This window comes from Anopheles merus, chromosome 3R (genome assembly GCF_017562075.2).
Source record: "Anopheles merus strain MAF chromosome 3R, AmerM5.1, whole genome shotgun sequence".
Lineage (NCBI taxonomy): Eukaryota > Metazoa > Arthropoda > Insecta > Diptera > Culicidae > Anopheles > Anopheles merus.
The window spans coordinates 47,808,263-47,829,945 of record NC_054084.1 but is presented as its reverse complement, the minus strand read 5'-3'; the positions used below and the strand labels follow the sequence as shown (position 1 = coordinate 47,829,945).

Sequence of the window (21,683 nt, the reverse complement as noted above, 5' to 3'; positions counted from 1 at the left end):
AAGACACTTTGCTCACGTTGGTTCGTGTGCTGCCGACATGAAATCAAATTGCAAAACCAACCCGTCCTCATTTGCTGCAGACGTTCTGTGAGTGAGTGAGTGAGTAAACAAATTTGTGCTTATCCACTTTTGTGATGATTGAATTAACGCACCTGAAAGTGGTACAGGGAATGAGCAAATGGAAGGAATGGGAGAGAAGAAAAACCAACACCAAAGTCAAGTGTCTTCTGTACCAAACATACGTTATTACGTCTTTTTACAGCAGCTCTAGTTTATTGAGATTTACGATAAATATATGTGTACGTACGTATGTATAAATACATTGTGTGCATCTAAATGCTTCATTTGTTGGTGAAACGTTGGAAGTGTGTGTGTGTGTGTGTGTTTATGAGGTGTCTATGTGGGAGCTATTGTGGCCAGTGTTACGCAACACTTTGCCAAAAGGTGTGTGAATTAAGATGTTACAGCAGCAGTACAGCTCGATCTTTTACTGTGCCTATACTTTACATTTCTAAACTGTTACTCCTTATAGGTCATGAGCAAGACGAATGGCTAGCAGTTGATTTGCGTATTAGAAATGGCCAGTCGCCTTATTCATCACAAATCATTCTGAGATTGCGGTACTTCCGCACGCACTGTCCGTCTTGTCCGTCCATCAAACGATTACAGTCTTTCTGTTATGTACCAAACACACACTACACGCATATCGAAATAGCTTCCTTCTACACTCCTTCCATAGCTCTGACACTTACGGTAACGAAACCGGATAGCTGAGAAGTGGTTGTGAAATGTGTGTGTGAGCTATTTAGCTTCCGTACTGTGCTGTAGGAAAATGATGAAACATAACAGAAACATAACATTGCTTTAAATGTGTGCGATACAATTTCCACCTAAACAAAACCCATCGCTTTATGCTGGGAGCGCTGGAGGATTGTTTTTGGTGGAGCATTTTGTTTGCTTGTTTGTTTGAAATCTATATTCTTTTCCTGCCGCAACCATTCAACCTTCTGAATTAGTTTACACATAGTTACATATATTGTGAATTTCACTGCAAAGAGAGAAAATGGCAATAGGGGCTTTTTGGTTTTATTTGCTAGAGAGTGTATGTTCTAATAGACTCGCCATATTATTCCATCTTCTTTTTTTGTTTTTTGGTTGTTCTTTTTTCCTACAATAGTCTTTCGTTTGCTGGTTTCACATCTTCTTCTCTAAAATGTCCATTCCTTGTTTCCCTTCTCACTATCGAGCGCTAGTATTTCGTGGATAAAATATGGCTTTAAACATTTACAAACATCCCTGTCACATCAAATAGATTAGCAGCAACCGATGCCGAAGAAGATCTCGAAGACACGAGGTCTTGTGTACGTGGTTTTAGTTTTTTTGTGTTTTGTCTTTTTTTTTTAGTTTTTGCTTGTCTTTTTGCGTGTATGATTCATGGTTGTATTCCTTTTTTGTGTATATTTTTGTTTCGTTCCATTTCGAAAATCAACAAACATTACGAAACGTTATCTTACGCCTTCCTAACCGCCTCTTTCTCCAACCTGCCTGCGCTACCTTCTTTGGGGACAGTCTTTCCCTCCTCCCCTGTAAGAATTCACTTTTTACTTGTGTTGCACGGCTAACGCGACTGGATAGAGATGCTGGCAAAGGCCGAACAGGAGCTTACACTACTACGGGGGATGGAAGATTGAAAGGAACTGGGAGGAACGTGACCGGCGTGACTCTTGCTCCGCTGCTGTGTGCCGGGCACCCTCTTCCCTCGAGGACATGGTTTCTGCAGGTGGCGGTAAACGATGGGGCAATGGGACGACGATGGGGCCCTTACTTCTTGAAGCAGGAGATGGGATTGAAGTAACACTGACGGTATCGAATTTGGCGCTTCATTTCTGGTGCCCGGTAGAGCTGATCCCAGCCACCACCACCGCCGCCGCTGATGGCACTGCACACGGGGACAAGAAGGTAGAAGGATTTATTTGCTAATCGTTTGCAACCGGTACCTGCCAGAAGGTGGGAGAACTTACTTGCTCTGAGCGTACTGCGCCAACAATTGCAGCTGTAACGGATCCAGCCCATAGTTGTCCAGCTGGTTCGATACGTATGAGTTGTAGTTTGTGTAGAGTTTCCGCAGCTCGTTCGGATTTATCTCGGGCAGATCCTGCAAACGACCAAATGCAGACATGGCTTAGAAACAATAGGCAGCACAATGGTGAATATTTCATTTGCTCCGGGTTGTAACCAAGGAATGTTTGCACGTGGCAAATGAGGATGAGGATGAGGTGGTGTTATGTTTCACATTTACTTTCACCTTCATTGGCTAGACTTGCCGTTCGTTTCGGGTGTTTTGTTTCAAGTTGGTGAGTTGGTATAGACCAGGCAAGAAGTCCTTTGAGACGTGCCATAGCACCTTCGAACAGCTTAATTTGCTAACTTAAATTTTCATATTAAAGAATGTCGTATTTTACTGATTTAATAACAATAACCACTATAGGAACATGCCTTGTTTGTGTACCTATAATGTCACTATGATAAACAACTTAAAAATGCATAAATTTAGTCAAGAGGCAATGAATTTTCGTAAAACACATAACATATAACATAACATATAATAAAAGTTATGTTAAAAAAACTAATAATTGCGTTATTATGAAGTCATTTAGAACGTAAGCATAAATATGAGTTTCATTATGAAATCCTAAGGAATTTGGATACCTTTCACAAAATAATAGATTTTTCTGTCTTTAAGTAACATTTCACACTAAAACCACCACTATAGATTTACGTTTACCCTATCATGAATATCAACATATTGAATTAAAACAGATTAAATCATTTAAAAAAAGGGTTACAATTATATTTAATTGAAAAATAATGTAAACCTTATCAAATACTATCACGCTTAAAAAAAATTATTCAGGTAGTAAATAGTTGTCCTTTCAGAAAATCAATGAAAACACCGTTCACCTTTCAGAAAATCAATCAATAAGTAGAACACATGATAAAATATAGACGAATCATGCAGGAGATAAGTGATTAAATGCATAAATGAATTGATGAAGTACACAGTCAAAATACTACTATGACACAATTGAATGAAACATGAGTGAAACAAGAAGTGCTATAATCAATAGCAAGTCAATTCAATCAATTAAGAAGGAATGAAAAGGATGATGTATTTTTATTCATAAATCTTTTCTTGTAAGCTTGAGATGAATTTAAAATACCAAAACCATACCAACATCAATTAGTCAACGTGTCACGTTAAACGTCACCCAGTCTTTAAAGATTTGCCCTTCCTGCCACTAGCGTACGTACTACGTTGTAACGAAAACACCTGTTGACTAGCAAAGTGAGTCGCCAACGACAAACAACGACAAGTCACGGGCATTTGGCAGGATAATTCCCATGCAGCCTCCCGCGTCAACCGAATAAGAATCACCGTTACACGTTGCACGTTACAAGAATCACCAAAGGGTGCCTGCGTTCCCTTCGAAGCAGAAGGATCATAAACGTATGACATGGAGCTGCTAACACGATAAATCTCATCTCATCGAAACGAAACGATTACGTATGGAACGGAGCATCTCCGGCTTTCCGAACACCATAAGAACCATAAGGGGTGTTTGAGCGATGCTCACCGCATAAGGTGAGCCGTTCAAGCCGGGAAGCCGACGACGACCGCTTCCGTTCGTTTGTTCGTTTAGGCAGCTCTGTGGGCAACCACTTGTCGTCAATTTCCGCCTCCTTTCCATACTGATTGCTTGTTTATGTGCTCAGAATTTATGGTGACAAGCGAACCGTTACCGTACGCTGCCTCCGTCGACGAGATGATGAGGATGAAGTGTGAACTTTTCAACACAAACGCGAACCTTGCCCGGGTGACTTGTGCTCTTTTCAGTCTTTGCCGTTGTAGTGTCCTAGTTTTACCGCCACTATGGCTATTAGTAGAGCAATGCATTTATCAATATTCGTATCCTACTCTCTCGCCACTCTGCGCCACAGATGGGAGCAGAAAATAGAATGTAAACTATTTCACACGGATGCTTGAAAAAGGTACAAATTGACAAGAAAAACAATGGTATGGAAACGTTCAATAAAAAAGAAGGACGGTCGCTTGTTTCATTGTTCGCATCATGTTGACAGTGGTCAACGGGACGGTGCTAGCAATAAATTGGCACAAATTGAAGAATAATAAACCGGCACTGCTGTCACACTTTGTCTGTATCGTCGATCCCATCTGGCAGGCCACCAAAGCGTACTTGTCCCATACCGAAACAGGCTGATGAGTACCCTTATAGCACAAACCACAAGCACCTACCTGATTATCGATTGCATTTTGCGGTCGACCGGTGCCCAGCTTCACGACAAACAATAGCGCCAGGACGAAGAGTATCTGTCGCGAAGGTGTCGCCGGGGCAGCCATGGATGCTGTCGGTGGGAAGATGATGGTTGTTGCTTTCGGGAAAGATTCGGTGCACTTTTCGCAGCCGCTCCTTAGTCTGGGCTTATTTCCTCTGTGCTGTGCTGTTCCTGTTGCAAAAGAGTGGCACTCTTTCACGTCTTACCGTCGTCTGCCGGTGTCGTTTCTTAGCGTGCTGTGAATGATACGGAAGAAATCTCGGCAAAGTTCAAAAAGGTAAAACAGGCGCAACGGGTGGTACGGGAGTGGTTATGAAAATAAAATACAATTAATTCTGCGGTAAGTGGATGCTTTGCATGGAGGGGCAAAGAGGGAGGGGGGGGGGACGTGGCAGAAGATATCTATGGTCCGGTTAAGATTATACAGTAAATTGAAATTCCGCCAGCGGCTGTCGATTGATGATGTAGTAGTTTCATGAAGATTAATATTTATCCGATGTAAGCTGGGCTGGGAATTGGTTGGATTATGCAGCGGTGCAACCTCAGCGTACAGTGGTAAGTTTGGTAACAAATAATTACAATGTGGGAATAATTTACAAGAACAGATGAGATTTCAACCGTATAATACTACTAAATTGGTACGTAGCATTACTGATAGTTCCTATAGAATATTCATTTATTATATATAAATACATGAATAAATACACATATAAAGTACATTCCCGGTTAAATACTACTTTCATTTCCAAATAAAAGTCTAATCTGCTCTATTATGTTTATGCAACCTTTTAAAAGCAAGTAACACCGTTTCTAAGCATCCCCACTAGCTTCTCACCCAGTCGTCCCAGTGAAGCTCCTCGACCAGCACTTTTGTGTGGATGTGCTTTTAGCAGACGCTCAGGTAGACGATGCAAATGACATTCTCAGCTCACTTTGACCCAGCACCTGGTGTTAGGCTAACGAAAACAGTACTACGATTACACAAACATCCCACAGCCGGCGGTCAGCTGATGAGTGAGTGCGCCCAAAGAGCTTCCCTAGTAGGCTAATTAACTCGCAACCCACGCACGGCCCACTTTTCAAGCTGTCCAACATACTGCTTGGTTAGCGAAAGGACAGTTGTACTAGTGTGCGTCGCTAACGGGTGGCGCGGAGAAGAAGAAACAGCTTTATCATTTTTTAAAAATGTCACAAGATCTGCAGTAACAGTCTACAGTGAAAGCGTGCATGACGAAGGGAAGGTAAAAAAATGTTTTTTTTTTTCGTACGCGCTTGCAGCTGGTACCGGTTGCTGTCGATTACAGAACCAACCTTAACGGTGCTGCCATTGACAGTTCGATTGTATCGGCTACAACATCAAATTCATGCAAACCATAGCGTTGTACGTGGTTTCAGCTGTGTTGTGTAGTGTATTTTTCTTTCTTTTGGCACTACAAAAATGCAAAGTGGATGTTAATTTTACATCTCCCTTTTTCTCCGCACCTTCACACTTCGTCTTGGATGTGGAACAAATTAGGAGAAAAAGTCATCACGATCCCGACCCTATTGCCACTCATTAATCACGGATCGCTAGAAACACCATGCGTCTCCATTGGGTGGCCGTTTCAATAAAAAAAGCGTTGTGCTTGGTCAGGGTTTCGTTGGTTTCTTGTTCAGCTTTTCCCCAAGTTCTATGTGTATGCTAAGCTGGAGCACCCGTAGGAAGCAGCAACGGCTTTTCCAATTCGGCGGAGCGTAAAATTAAGGACAAACTTCACCCTTTTTCACTTCATCTTGTGGTTTCGGATCATGTAAAACCCATTGAAAATACGATTACCCCTTTGGTGGTGGATGGCAAGCGGATATGTGATGGTTGTGACGAGAGTCATTTTTGTGGTAATTTGAACGATGTAATTATCTCCATTGCCAAACGATGTGTGGCTAATTATTCCCAAACGCTGCTTGTACCGAGCGTGTTCTGTGTGTGTCACGTTGCGTTTAATCAACAGCAGTAGCAGCCAGATGTCGCCTCAAAATAGGAAGCAATTCTTTAGCTTTCCACAAGGTATACAATTTTCTCAAGCAATTACAGGTTAATGAAGAAAGTTGGAGTTGCTTTCAACAAGTTAGAACGTCTACAGGATGAGACACAGTAAAGGGAACGACATTTTGCATAGTTCGTTGTTTAGCTGGCATTTAAATCAATCCTGCTGAGCTGATGATTTGAAAAAAATGCCACATATGTACGTTCAATAAATATTGTTTTAATTCCTTTGCTGGAACGATACCGCATTCACTAGTTGACGTCATATTGAACCGCTTCTATGGGAATTTTCACAATAAAAAAACGAAAAAGATTTATGAAAAGGACAATAGGCCCACCCGTTTTTTCTCAACGATTTTGAACCTGTTGATAGCTGTCAGCGTGATTGACGAAGGTTTTACGAGAGGTGAACTTTCCGGCAGCGAAAGAATCAATTCAAAAGATAGAACCGGCAACAACAACGAGGGATATGATGGCAGTAAATCATGCTACACGTATTACTAAAGCTGACAAAACACACAATCAACTATGACGATATTGAAAATGGTGAGTATTTGAAGGCAATTAAAAAGGACCTTTTTCTGCATTCCAACATCCTTTGCTTACGCCCCCGGGGGATAAGACAGAATGTCTGTCACGAAACGTGTTAAAACAATAGTGTTAACTTATGTTGATTTTTTCTTTTGTTTTTCTTCTCGGAATGCGATACACGCCGAGGGGAGGGAGAAAAAAAGGACGCTCAGGAAAATATTGCTACCGTCTCCTGGTTGCTAGTTGTTGAATAGTCGGTCGGATTATAGTGGAACGTTCTACAAAACGAGGAAGGACAACATGTCCCAGGTTAATATTTTACTTTCCTTGACACATGATATTTTAATGTGCTCAGTTTTCCCTTCCTTGCATGACAGTTTTTACTACATTTGCATATCATATGAGCTGGTGAAGCTTCATATCGGACATATCGGTAGCACGGGGAAGCGAATAGAGGCAGTTTTAAAGAAGCTTTTAAATACTTTGTGATGGGGTATGTATGAAAGGGGACTATGATGTATTGCAAGGAAACGAAAACTAATGCAATTTATACGATAGGCTGTACCAACACAATAACACCAATGTTTAGCCTATAAGACGTGCTTTTCCACAAGTTTGGTATGAAATTGATTATAGCTTAAATTAAATGTTTTGGAAATTTTAAGTAATTTACATTTTATTGTAATGACGAGTTAAAGATGTTTTTTATGCAAAAAATCACTTTAGCGTTATATTTCAATATATTTAAATTGATGTGATTTTATTTAAAAAAGATAATCAAAGTTTTATTTATGTATTTTTTGTATTGTAAAGACTTAGAGATATTTTCTCATCCATTGTGAAAAAAGGCATCAAACATATATCTAGCCTAATTTGAAGATTATGATTGAATAATAAAAAAATTGCTCGGATTGAATCTAAGAAACTGAATTGAGTACATAACACGTGTTTCGCATTAAACAAACCAACGCAAATAGTAACAAAATGAACAATTTAGCACTGAGGATTGGATGTTGTGGAAGTCCTTATTAAGCTAATAAAAAAATGTCTCAATTTTAATTTAATTACTTAAAACAACAAAATGTAGGCTGCTAATACAGCAATTGATGTTTTTTTTATACACCTAACAATTATTTGTAAAAACCTTACTGAATTAAATAAAAAAAATGTCTGGCTTGTTAGCTACCTATTTTTTATATAGCAATAGACATATACAATATAATTGTAGCAATGTCTGGAAGGCTGATTTAATTGTTTTCAACTGTTTGTTTGTGTGTTTTGTCCTGAAACATATTTGCTAAAAGTAGGTAACACTGTACGCTGTTAATTAGCCTCCACATGACACGCTTTTGCTCGCATCCGAAGGTCGTAAAAGCGTCCAAAAACGCATAAAACGGCTCGTAATGGAATTTACGATTCACACATACATTCAATAAATCAATCAACTAAAACCCCTTTTGACTAGTGCACTTGACCTATCAGTCAAATACATATATCGCTAATACAGTTTCATTGTTTCTTTGTTTGATGCGGTCGGTTGGAATGCATTTTATGTACGTTTGGGCCGAACTGCTCGTCCTACCATACTTCGTACCGTGTAGTAAAGAAGGGCATGGTCGCAAACCACGAAAGGAAAGCCCAGAGCTGAACTGAAACTCAAACATACCACTCGGGCAACAGTTATCCATTAGAAGCGGCAGGAGAACATTATAATGGCTTAATGTAACAGCTACCCATGCTAACGAACTTCATCATTGTGTGGTGTATGCTCTACTCACATGAAATCTCGCTACAACCTAGAGACAATTGTTCGATTTAGATGCGTTCACACACACACACACACACACACACACAAACACACAAAACACAGCACCAAAAGCACACACTACGGACCAATGAGCAATCTACACTACATGTACCAAAACGGACACAATCACACACACAAAAACACACACAGACACAGGTTAGTAGTTAAAGGGAAGTTAGATCACTTGGGCTGTCGCTACTTACAACACGTGTCGGCGTATTCTTGCGTCAACTGTTGCGCTCCAAAAGTGAGTCTGCTACGGTATGAGCGATCCGGAAGCGACCGTTACAATATTTATACAAACCGAATATGCCATGTCGAGGGCGCAGAACCGTTGCACGCATGGCTCCACGGATGGCAGTTTTGCTCGATTTGTGTGGCGCCGTCTCTATCTCGCCGGTTTGCGTCTAGTGCGTGCGTTCGCTTCCTTCCTTTTCTGTGTTGCGTTTTTCTTCGACGACATCTGCCCTCTCACATCGTGGTTCTCTGTCGCACCAGCAGGGAGCTGTGGCTGTGGAGAGGAGGAAAATTCGCACACCAGTATACGACGATCGCACGCTTCTCAGTGACGCGCGCGAAAAGCTCCTTTTTCGCAAGCTTGCCTCCTTCTTGTGACGATGAAACAGGGATGGACCATGAAACAGGGATCGTGATGATGAGTCGTTTTGCCTGCTTTTGCCTACCGGGCGTACACCACCTATCAACAAGTGAATGCAACAATATTGTCCCCGCACGAGAATGAGCAACCAAGCGGCGAGCAGGTCTGCGGCACCGAACGATGAATATATCGTTTTCCTAACACGGTGCATGCCCCGTTTTGAAACTGGCACAGATATAACAAATGTTTAAATGAATGCGCTTGTTTGCGACTAATTTTCCAACAATGTAACCTATTTCTTGGGAAACGCGTTACTTTGTTGATTGAATAAAATATTTATATCTGTTGCGTTTCTATTGACGCTACCGTAGGAGGACAAACAACTTTTACCTGCCTTCTCATCAAATCATACTTGAGGGAAATCGGGATACAACTGAACCGATTACAAATGATTTATAACCTTTTCCAAAAGACCACCCACCCCAGCCCGGGCTGGGGTGGAAAGCTGCTGGAGGGTGAAGTGCACGACGCACTTGACGCGTGACGCGCTGCTGACGACTGTAAGTCTCCGAGGCTCCGTAAGCGAAAGCGTCCGTATGAATATTAGATATGAAAATCCGTCCTCCCAAACGCAACAATCACCCATCGCCGAAATCAATGACAGTGGCGTTGGGTGCGCAATGGTGGCGCATTATTTATCGCAGCATCACCATCCACGACACACTCGGCATCCCCCAAACCCCCACACGGTGGGTACAAGTGATGGGTGAGCGATTACAACAACACAGCACCACCACTGTACGAAACGAATTAGCATATAGATATGCGTGAGCCCTGGGATCAAAGAAAAGCCCCATTGGCAGGGAAGCCTTTTTCGTCATCGTCGGTTAAATTACAGCCCGTCGATGCTTTCGCCCTCGGAAAGTTCTTTAAATCGCGCCACCGCCAATGGGGTTGCAAAAATGGGACAGAAAATTGTCACCGCTCGTTGTGGTGTTCTGTTTTCCCCCTTTGCAATGTGTGAGATTCTTTTAATATTCGCATCATTAGCTCGACAAAAAAGAGGCTACATTGGAGTGAGTAGTGCAGCAGGACTGGTGTGACAAGTTTACATTGTCCGGACAGCATGATTGCCATTTATCAGCCACGGGTGCCAGGCTGGCCGTGGCATTAGGAATGCACGAAACGTGACTTTGAATTTTCATCCTAAACCGGATTCGTCCCATCATCGAGATGGATCGTTCTGATTTCAGCCCGTACGCTATGCGGGACAGTGCCAATGAAGCAAGCGGCAGCATGACTTTTAGCTTTTGCTGCATTGTGCAGAAGATATTTAGATTAATGTAGGCCACCTACAAAAAGACCCCCTACCCTCAATGTGGTACTGTGTGTGTTTGTGTGTGTTGTAACCAGCACTGCATTTGCGGGTGCAGCGTTAATTTAAGGACAGCTGCATTGGCTCCAGCAACGCGTTGCAGGATTGCGTCAAAAATAGCATATTTTATTTGTTTCTTCATCGAATATCATTAATTGCAAAGTGGAGCCCACGAAAGTAATCCCTTCGGGCGTGCATTCAGCTGTAAATAAGTTCAGCACAGTGACGCCATCCCATAGTTAATGGCCGTTTGGGTTAGTGTGAAATGCGAGCTCGTGGAATCCAACTCGTCTAGGATTTTATTTGGCAATAAATAGAAAACATACTTCTTTCATTTCTCACACTGTTCGGTTGCTGCCTCTGGTAGATTGATTTAAAACGAATACAAAAATAGTAACAAGAAAATCCCACCCTTCTGCCTCACAATTCCCGGTACTCTTCGGGAATTGCGAAGGTGTACTGTTGCAAAAAAAAAAGAATAAAACAAAGTTTCCCGCAATGACACTCACAGGGAAAGCTCTCGTCTATCATAGTCATTCTTCAAATCCTCCACCCCATCTTTTTTGTATATCCGGTAAGATTAATCAACTATCTAATCTTGCGTCAATTTTTAGGCAAACCCGATAAACTATGACGACTCATGGGACTGACTAACCAACCCATCGGTCCGGGGTCTGTGAGATTTTCCCACCGCGCGAGCAGCAGTGCTATATGAGACACCAGTTAATTAATACGCAACGATAATTTATGCTCCACGACCAACCACGGAGCCATGGTTGGGTTTTATCATTCATCAAACGCTTTCGCCACTTCCAGGTGCTTATCAACGCTCCAGCACTTTTGGCGGCCTTCTCGGTAGAGGTATGCAGTCATCATTATCTTACTATACAGCTTGGTTTACTCCCTTTCTCTTTCTCTCTCTTTCATTCTCTTTCTGTATTTCTCTCTGTATCCCTGTGCTACGTTCGTCTACCATGGCAAATTTCCGGGCGTTCTGGAGTAGTTTCTGATGGATTACGTTCTCATGTCCTCCCCATTTCAACGCAAGTATTTATGACATATTTTGTAAATTTGATTTCTCCTGTACATTTGCGGACATTAGTTATGTGCTATTATCCAGAAACGGATTGTTTTCCCTATGCGATACCCCCTAGAACTAGGGGCTGCCCTAGCGATGGATTCTATCAGCATCGTTCAAGGATGAGCGTCTTCTTACGTAAAAGCAAATTGCTAATCAACAGCACATTACACAACGGACCGGATTCCCAATTGGACCTGAGCAGCCGCCCAAGCTGAACGTACATCGGACGGCACCACATCAAACGAAATCTGACGCAAGACGTAGCTAACTGGGCTGGCTGTAACTCTATCTTTCACTTATGTTTGCCGGTTGCTCGTTCATCGGTCAAGTCGTCGATCAAACTGATCGAAAAAAAGGGACGAAGGACGGAAACTACACGTCATAAAAGAAATATCTTTTCGCTTATAGTGCTGTCGTGGGTGTCAATGTCTTGCCTCCACCAATGATGTGGCAAAGTCGAGCTGAGGCTACCTGTAGTGTGGCTCGGGCTTGAAGATATCTGAGTCGCAAGATGGCTCCAACGCGTAGGGGAAAGCGGGGACGGGGTGAGGAGCAATTTTTATAAACTGGTAATTGAATTTTATGAAACGGATTATCATTTCCAAAGAGCCGAACAACACGAAAACAACGGTCACACGCGCAGCCATGGATGAGTTCGGCAGAACTCGACCTTACTAACGAGGTATATTTTAAAGCCGTTGTGCCGCAAGCGGTGTCGAACATTCAGCTGGTAATTGAGAAGCAACATTCGGTAGGGGATTGATTTGGAATCCATCCAAAACTGTCTATTTAATCAATAATCCCAAGGAGTACAGCCGGCGGGTACAGCAGCTTACAGTTTACGTTTCTACAAATCGGAACGCCTTCGGTCGCGACGCTGTTTTACGAAGCGTAGTTTAGCTGCTGAATACTGAGAAAGTGTATTTTTGTAGTGTACCTTCCTTACCGTACTGCTAAGAAAAACAACCATGAGTATGAGTTTTTTTTGTGATGGTGAGCTTAGCGATATCATAGATATAATATAAGCTTTTGTAAAAGCTTTCATAAAAGTTCGTTTGTGCACGGCAGGACGACCGAGCGAAAAACGAAAGCTTAACCGGTTCAGAGAGGAGCTGACCCGTACGTTTTGCTACGACGATCCTTAATGGTGTCCGAAATTGGTTTCTATCTCTATATGGTGACGTTATAGTTTTTGTCATTATTGTGCTGTTAGCTATCATAAATAATTTAGTTGTTAAAATTCGTATTTGTTTAAGGATCAAAAGGCTTTAAAACATAGCCAACCAAAGCTGAATTGTTGCGATAAACTTACACAACTACGATCATCGCAAAGTACGCTAATTTGCAAATCGCTTTTTCAATTAAAGTAATTTGTACAAAGAATTTTTTAAATGATTGCTGTACAGTATAAAAAGGGGTGTATACCGGAAATGCCCCAATTTACTGATTTAAATCGATAATTGAAAAGTAATTGTTATTCTGTAGACCAATCTTATTCATCGTCTTATGTATGAACAACTGCGAGCTGATGAAACTGTAGCTGATCTCATATGTCTCGATTTTCACCCAATAGAGTCAATGCGAGCGTTCACACATGAGGTCCAAAACAGCCGAAGTCATACAAAATCATGAAAAAGTTTGCTCTCTTGCGTTCCGGCGTCCACCCGACATTTACCGAGCCGAACCGAATAGATGTGTTCGTTAAACATGTGTGCATATTACGTAGCAGCAGTTTTACATTGTCACAAAGTCTTTTGCTACCACCAACGCTTTGCCGAAAGAACTCACCACGTGGCAACTGTGTGTGCAACAAGGTGTCTAGAATTACGAACTCCCTGACTAATATCGAGCACCAAAATACTGGCCGTAGTAGTGATGGTAAAAAGCCTTGAAGAGTGGTCGATAATAAATCTAACGCTAAGGGGTTTTTTAAATACAAGAGCATAAAAAATGAAGACGTAAAAGATGAGGACGAGGAAAATAATCCTAGATATTTCACAATGAGTCTTCCACAAGGACATTGAAGTGGACTTCTTGCTATGACAGCTTCTCAAAGGCAACTGGTTGAATCAAAGAAAGCCGTTCCGAATGGCTTGCCAAACTGCTCCGTATGTGAGAAGTGCTGTGAGACTACTGGCTTCGATGCCAGTTGGGCGACAAAAAGCCTCAATTGTAACTGTTTCAATAAGCAGCAACACTGAGGAGCGGCACCAACAGAGACTCTCCGAAACAACATAGTTCGCTCTTTGATGTTATTTAAGCTCCACAAAACTATCATTAGAAAATCATTAGATCGTCATCATTCTGGGTACATTGCATGCATTGCATGTGTTGGAAGGGAGTGAATTCTGCTGGACACTAAGAAGTGAATGGTGAGGTTGATGAGCATGAAAGCACTGTTCCTTGAGCTTTTGTTTAGTTTTAGAACAAAGGTAAAAAACAGATCCCGATTGGCGCTAGTTGTTAGGGTTTTCACAAAAACGATATCTGTAAACATGTTTGAACTAAATAGTTCGGTCGTCTGTTTTTCTATCAAATAACATATTGCTTGTCTTCTGTTTGATACCAAAGTTTTCGACGAATGTGCGTTTGTCGTTTGACATATACGCTAAGCTTGAACATTAATCATATTGATTTACATGTCCTTGGCTTGACGGGCTTGCCATTAAGTCGCACGAGCCGGCCAGACGATAGAAATAAACGTATTTTTATACTATTAGCAGCTAGCAGTCACATCAAAAATTGCTGAGGGTAATTGCTGAACTGATTGGTTCATGTCTTGGGAATAATGTCGACAGCTTTGTAGCGCTTTTTTACGGTATTTTCAAAGTATATTTTCTGGGCGGTCCCGTGGTACAGTCGTCAACTCGAACGACTGTCCGTGTAGGACGTTACGCCAAATAGAAGAAGAAGAAGAAGATTTTTTTAACGTTCATTTTTAAAATGAATAGAACAAAACTAGAAATATGACTCGAGATTTACTTTCTTATTGGATTTGCTGTTGATTTGTTAGTGAGCTAACGATTAGATACATGCTTCATTAATTGTAGCAATCAATAAATGCTTCAGGCCCTTGATCTTTTAAATATTGACAAGGAGACAGGGGATGTAGTCTGGTGGTACAGTCGTCAACTCGAACGACATTAACAACATGCCCGTCATGGGTTCAAGCCCCGAATAGACTGTGCCCCCACATGTAGGACTAACTATCCTGCTACGGTAACAAACAGTCACTGAAAGCCAAGCCCACTAGGGGGTACAGACAGGCCTTGACCGGCAGCGGTTGTTGTGCCAAAAGAGGAGGAATACTTATTTATCATTATTATACATGTACTTGGTCATCATTTAAACTACACAGAAATCACAGACAATGATTCATAGGATATAGAAAATAGCTGTAAAATAAAGTAAAATATGTGATATTTCGTTTTGTCAATGTTTAATAAACTAAAAACAACAGCTCATTAAATCTTTGTATATTTCAATTATTTTGTCTTTGTATGTATAGTTCATTGATTTATTGTAGTATGACTAATACCATTACTTTAATAATACAATCCGATATCCGTCTTAGATGTTTCACTGTTGAAACAACATGGTTATGCTCAGTGATTGAGCAACCAGCAGCAGCATGTTGACTAGTGCACTCGTACATCAGCAACACCGGGTTTCGTTCTATTAGTACGTAAAATTTTAACTCCATTGCTTGCCATGTCATCGCTGGCCTCGGTGGTTTCACTATCAACGCAGCTATTGACTTCTTAAGTGGGTAAACTTTTTTGTCTGATTTTTGTATTTAATTGGTAGTAACTAGCAGCAGTTGGTCCCACCCTCTGCCTTAAAGTCCACACTTACTGATCGTTCCCTTTTTTCCTTTTTGTTTTAAAAACAACTTACTGCATTAAAATAGCATTTCCAGTATCTGCCCTTCTTGGTTTTGTCCTCAGTGCCCCGGGTTTGGATGTCCATCTAGATAAAACGATCGAGAAGAAAGCAACAACAAGAAATCGTATGTAGACATTGTGGTGGCGCGATGCCCAGAACTAGAATTACCGCGGCCAAGCATTAGGTTTCTTTTTGTTTTGCTTTTCTTTCTTTTGTATACCACTGTTTACGAACTCACACACAGATTTGCATTCAGTACTCTAGTTTACCATTTCGTCCAGCAACTCCTTCCGCGCCTCGATGTCATCGATTTCGTCCGGAATAGAATTGGCTACTCTGTCGTCGGCATCTCCATCTGCATCTGCTTCTGGAAGTTCAGAAAGTGGAGCAGATAGAGAAAGTAACGACCGTTAAAGGATTTCAGCGGATAAAGAGATAGATGATGGAAAAGGTTAACTTGACCCATGACGCCACGGATCGAACCGCGGGCCATCACAGGCGCTCAATTTACCAGCATAATAGCTTTTCATCAGTTGCTCCGTTTTGCTCGGCGGTGGCGGTATTTTGGCCGGTACTAGCGATACCGTGGGTTTACCGGTGTAGCGCCCATCGCGGTACACCTTGTTGATTGGTCGCCCACCGCCATCCTCGCCGTCACCTTTCTCGAGTGCGTGATGCAGGGCAACCATCAGACGATCAAGTAACATGGCCGCCCGTTTCGGTACTACCATCTGGAAAATGATAGTTTAAGACATAGTTTGATTGTTTGTTGTGATGTTGGATTGTGCAGTGTGGAGTTCAAACATTTAAGGATCATGGACTTTAAAAGTAAAATGGCATTTATGTAAAGTAAACAATCTAGTTTTCTCTTTTATATGCGACGCAAACAACGTTAGACGGTCATGTTTATCTGTTTTAGTGTTTGTGTTTTTGTTTCTTGATACTGCTTTTCCTCGGTTTTTATGCAATTCGTGATACTTTATTACTGAATTTATCTCAAAAAAATAATTAAGTTACACAACCATTTTCCCAAACTCGATCGAAGAGGAAAGATAGTTGCCGTTGCCTAGATAGAAAGATTGCTTTAATTTAGTTCATGAGTATCCTGCTCAGTTATGCGTACAATATGGCAAAATGTCTAAAAATCATCCAAGGAAACCACCATTTTATGTCAATTTGACAATCGCTATGATCGTTCCAGAATTCAATCGAGTTTAGGAAAGTGGCTGTTAGACTTTAACAATTTGTGTCACTGCCTTAAGATAAATGAAAAAATACTGATGTATAATTTTATTTAATCCGTAAAATGAAAAAACAGATTTGTTGTAAAGAAAATAAGACGTTTGTTGTTAGTCCAATTTGAGTTCATCAAATGATGGCCATGTCAGTAAGTACATCGAATTGTGGCCTTTCGTGCATATTTTATTTTGTTTGTTAACTAACAATTGCTGCTAATAATTTTCATTCTATCCTCGTTCAAGACATAACCAAGCCTAACACCACCAGCTCTCGAGCATGAAGACCTTAAGAGCATGGCGTAACTTTGCATGACCAGCACTAGACTCTCGCCGGATCCAAGATACGATTTAAAGTGCCGAATAGACTGATTAACCATTCGTTGTAGCTGATTTATAATACTATTTCATTTATGGAATACGCAGACATACTTGTCTTCTTCTTTTTCTTCTTCTTCTTTGACACAACAAATCTACACGATCATGCCGACGAGACTTCTTCGAGAAGTGTCATACAGCCGGATAGTCAAGTCAGTCCTGGTAAGACGTTCCATACGAGGCTTGCACCCGCGACGGGCATGTTAGCAAGTCGTACAAGTTGAAAACTGTAGCACGGGACCGCCACCGTAGTCATATAGTTATATTCACGCAAATACCAACCTGCAGCAAATCTGCAGCTAAATACTTTGAGGATTTCGCTCCATACAAGTGGGATCGTAGGACGCAGGGCAGCAAACATCGTTTTTTCCTTTGAGCTCCCTACCACTCTTTAACAACGATCTACCAAATCTGGTAGCATAAATATCTTTCTTATTATGATAAGAGGAGGTGGGAGTCAAATGGTCTTCGCGGCGAATGGATTTTCATCGTACGTTCGTCGTGCAGTAAGCGTTTGTATGCAAATAAGATCATACAAACATTGAATAGATGTTTATCCATTGAAGGGCGATTTTTAATTCAATTAAGTTTATGCAAAAACATTTTTTGCAACTATTTATCCATTTTTTCTTAACTACTGGATGTGTTAGTCAGTAAATTTAGATGAATCATCATCGAATCAAAAAGAGTTCGTATTCTGCAGGGTATAAACTTACTTGTCACCGAAAATACCAGGACCGTCGAATAAAAAGCTAAAAAATTAATGGTCAAATCAAGAATAATTTATTTTATTAAGTGGAAGACACAGTTTAATGTGAATTTTTATCTCTATTATCATTTTAATGGTTTATAATAGAGCCAATTATGTGACTCAAGTGTTTGAGAAAAAGTATCAAAAATGCTTATTTTCTATTATGATCTGTGTTAGAGCACTCGATTTGTCTGTGGTTTGATATATCGTACTAAACGAAGGTCATTTGCATTAGTGTCGATTATCTGATTCAAACGGAAATGTGTCAAACAAAATCGCGCTACACGAACTGAAACGAAATCGGTATTATACAAGCTTGTTAGCGACTTCTTTCGTTGACTCGAGACATTGCTATCAAATTGATCTGAAATGGATTTGTTTGTCGTAACAAACTGCAACGTGTAACGCAGGAAGTATAGTACCAATTTATAATTATTTCTACGAGTGGCATATTATTGTTCTTTAAATGTGTTTGGCAATGTCATGCAAAGCAGCGCTTGTGATATGATTTTCTAATTTCTGTGTATTTTGTTATTCCCACCCTTTTTAAGTAAATAATAGTGTCGATTGCCTGATTCAAACGGAAAAGTATCAAACAAAACCGCGCTACACGAACTGAAACAAAATCGGTATTATCGGTATTAAAATCGGACACTTATATGTTTGCTTTATTGCTATTATTGATCAAACAAAGATTGAATTGAAATATTATTCTCGATCAGATATAAAATAGAATACCTATTTGTATGAGCTCGATTTCATGCCGTGGTACAAGAAACATCCAAGCAACTAAATGACTCGCCCACCAAAACAACTTGAAAAAGCTGATGTATCAGACATATTTGAATTATCCTTAACTCTTTCATTAATTAAAATGCAGTTATAGATTATTGAGAGGTTTATATTATTTCATGAGCATAACAAGTATAATTTTATTTGTGTTAATAAGCGCTTCGGCATGTAAACCGTAGGATCGTTTTCCATTTGAATCCTCGTGTTCTCGTAGTAGCATAAACTGGCTTTTTTGAATAGTGGTAAACATAATCCACGAAAACCTTTAAAAAAACAGATGTAGTCGCGTGCAAGATGATTCATCGTGTTCGTGATGTTGTTAAGTCTTGCAAGTTGCGAGACGACTGTACCACAAGACTGGCTCTGTACTAAAAGATCGTCGTATTTTATTTATTCCATTATTACTGCACGTATATAGCCGTATTTTGAGATCGTCGTACACATGAAATATAAATAATGGGCAAAAGAAAAATTACAGCAGTAAATTACACGTCAGATTCCCTGCAGAAACAATATACTTTGTCCACTCAAGAAAAAATGTCCATATTTTCTAGGGTTAGCCCGATTTACGGTTGTTTCCTCACGGCTTTACTTTGCCTCTTCAGACCGTCGTGATCTTTCATATTGCTCTAATGGTTCAGATTATTTTTTAAGTTAACTATAGATATGTCTCGAAAAATCGCTATGAATGCTAGAAGGATGCGAGAAGGTCCCAAATTTCAACCCATGCGTTCCCCAGATATGTTTAGAAATCCAATTACCCCGCAATCCCGCCGTCATGCTTTCGTTAGTTCGCTCGCATGGTTCACAGACGGGTTGTGTCCTATTGAAGTAAATTTGCACAGAAACGGTTATTAACCTATTAATCAAGTGATTTTTGTTTCGTTTCATTTTTTTAAATACCTACAACATTTCCGCCCATTCCATTACAAGCAAATCAATTTAATTGAGTTATTCTTTAACAGAATAGCTTTGCAATTCAACGCTTGTGAACTAAACGCTATTTTGATTTACCTTTTTTTCTCCGTTTTCTAATGATTGATATCTTCTGTTTACAAACAAAAAATAGAAGCGATCAATAAATGTATAATTTAGAAAACAAAACTATTTTAACCTGTCTTTGACCGATTCGTTATTTCCAAAGTTCTATTATGAGTTATTGATTACCTAATAGTAGTAAATCATTTAATGTACTTCATAAATATAGTTTCACGATGATTAAATGCAATAAAAAAGCTAAGCATAAAAGAAAAACAAACTATAATATAAATAAAAGGTTAAAAAGGTTTTTAATTTAAATATTACAGATGAACTATTTATCATTGTATTTTTGTTATTGAATATGTCTCCATGATCCAAGATTGAACATAAACCTATTAGCACGATACAATAATATGTCTGGAATTGAATATAGATACGGTTATTAAAATAAACAGCCGATTAAAAAATACACCTTATTAAAGACTGGATCGGTTCTTAACTACATTATCAAATCCCGTTTGTATCGCGCTTTGATCAACTGCTCTCATTAAACAGGATATTATGAACAATATTTCTACATATTCCATTGGCATACAGATACTACTTTCGAGAATGGTTTTCCCCCCATAAATCTTATGCTCTTATCAGAGCTGTATCACACAATATGAAACGGAAATGTAAGCACTACTTAGCGCTGTCAATTGGATATTAAAAAACGACATTTAAACCTCAACGCCAACAATGATACACTTATCACGGCTGATCGTTTCGCCTATCTTTAAAATAAACTGACCGAAAAACTGATATGTATGAAATTGTTTTTAACGTCTTTTTTAATTCCACTGTAACTAGGTTGGTAGTAGAATAATCGAACCCTTACCGGATAGTCATCGTAATTCACTTCTGCAAATTTTGCATTCTCGTCGGACTTGATCTTCGCTGGCGGTACGATGGCTTTGTAGCTAGACAATTTACACCACACACTAGGCGTTTCGATCAACACGAAGCAGATCGTTAGCTGTAAGAGGATTCTTCGCATTTTTATGCAAAATGTGGGCTGCGTACGCGGTAAAAATTAAACACTGTCCCGACGGTTCGGTGCCACTGCAGTGCACGTGCAGCGAGCGTGCTCAAAACGGAGTTTGGTCCGGTGACAGAATAGAGATAGTTTTTAAACAGCTGAAAATTTGTCACAATCACGCCAAACACTGAAAACCACTCACTGTGACGGTCAACTCTTGCGCACCGGCATATACAACCGGCAAAGGATCAATTATTCACCACTGCATCCATCATGCTTCACACAACACGGTTCTTTTCAGCTCTATCTGCGGCCAGCGATCGGAAAAGCTCTTCCTGTTGTGGTACTGTGTATAACATCCGGGGGTAAATATATTTTCCTTCCTTCCGTTTCGGTTAAAGCGTATCAAACTAAGGTAATATTGCTACAAATGAAACGTGATTCAAAACTGCTGGCAAGACCTGTCTCAGGAACTCGACCGTACTCGACAGTGATGTGAGCTAATCTAACCTGCTACACGGTGCTTACAAGAGCTTTTATAGACTGAGTCGATTAAAATCACCACCGTAGAAGTGTGGCTAGCAGCAGTACCCTTAATCCTTAACCGTCGCTGGCTGTAAGCGATTCAAACGGCACGCACACTATAACAAAACCAGGAAGACGCGTTTACGCTACGATTCTTGGTGCGTTTGGCAGTGTGTAGAGTGTCGTAGTCTGAACTGTGCAAGCAACAAGTGGTATGTAGTCATTGTGTGTGAAATTTATCTTTTGAATGGTTTAATTATTATCATCACTTACATCAAACCCATGTGAATTGAAAAAGAGGAACAAATGGTTCAAAATCAAGAATTAAATTAAATAAATATGCT

The 21,683-nt window shown here is 40.3% G+C and overlaps 2 protein-coding genes across 5 annotated transcripts; both read right to left on the bottom strand.

The window, feature by feature from the left end:
• Nucleotides 1–225: 225 nt before the first annotated feature.
• Nucleotides 226–9,009, bottom strand: LOC121597094. Of its 2 annotated transcripts, XM_041922620.1 has the most exons (5): nucleotides 8,921–8,977; nucleotides 8,689–8,819; nucleotides 4,316–4,592; nucleotides 2,022–2,155; nucleotides 226–1,939 (listed from the first exon to the last, which is right to left on the bottom strand). In XM_041922620.1, exons 3-5 carry the CDS (start codon nucleotides 4,418–4,420, stop codon nucleotides 1,822–1,824), a joined length of 357 nt encoding a protein of 118 aa, XP_041778554.1. In that variant the 5' UTR covers nucleotides 4,421–4,592; nucleotides 8,689–8,819; nucleotides 8,921–8,977; the 3' UTR covers nucleotides 226–1,821. The 2 variants fall into 2 exon arrangements, with proteins under 2 accessions (XP_041778554.1, XP_041778555.1); XM_041922621.1 differs by lacking the exon at nucleotides 8,689–8,819 and having other exon boundaries at nucleotides 8,921–9,009.
• Nucleotides 9,010–15,269: 6,260 nt separating this feature from the next.
• LOC121596267 lies at nucleotides 15,270–21,313 on the bottom strand. Of its 3 annotated transcripts, none has more exons than XM_041921053.1 (4): nucleotides 20,674–21,313; nucleotides 16,168–16,387; nucleotides 15,926–16,023; nucleotides 15,270–15,740 (listed from the first exon to the last, which is right to left on the bottom strand). In XM_041921053.1, the coding sequence occupies exons 1-4, from the start codon at nucleotides 20,830–20,832 to the stop codon at nucleotides 15,654–15,656; spliced, it is 564 nt and encodes a 187-aa protein (XP_041776987.1). In that variant the 5' UTR covers nucleotides 20,833–21,313; the 3' UTR covers nucleotides 15,270–15,653. The 3 variants fall into 3 exon arrangements, 2 of the variants coding, with proteins under 2 accessions (XP_041776987.1, XP_041776988.1); XM_041921054.1 differs by having other exon boundaries at nucleotides 15,654–15,740; nucleotides 15,895–16,023; XR_006005266.1 differs by having other exon boundaries at nucleotides 15,673–15,740; nucleotides 15,825–16,023.
• Between the last annotated feature and the right edge of the window lie 370 nt (nucleotides 21,314–21,683).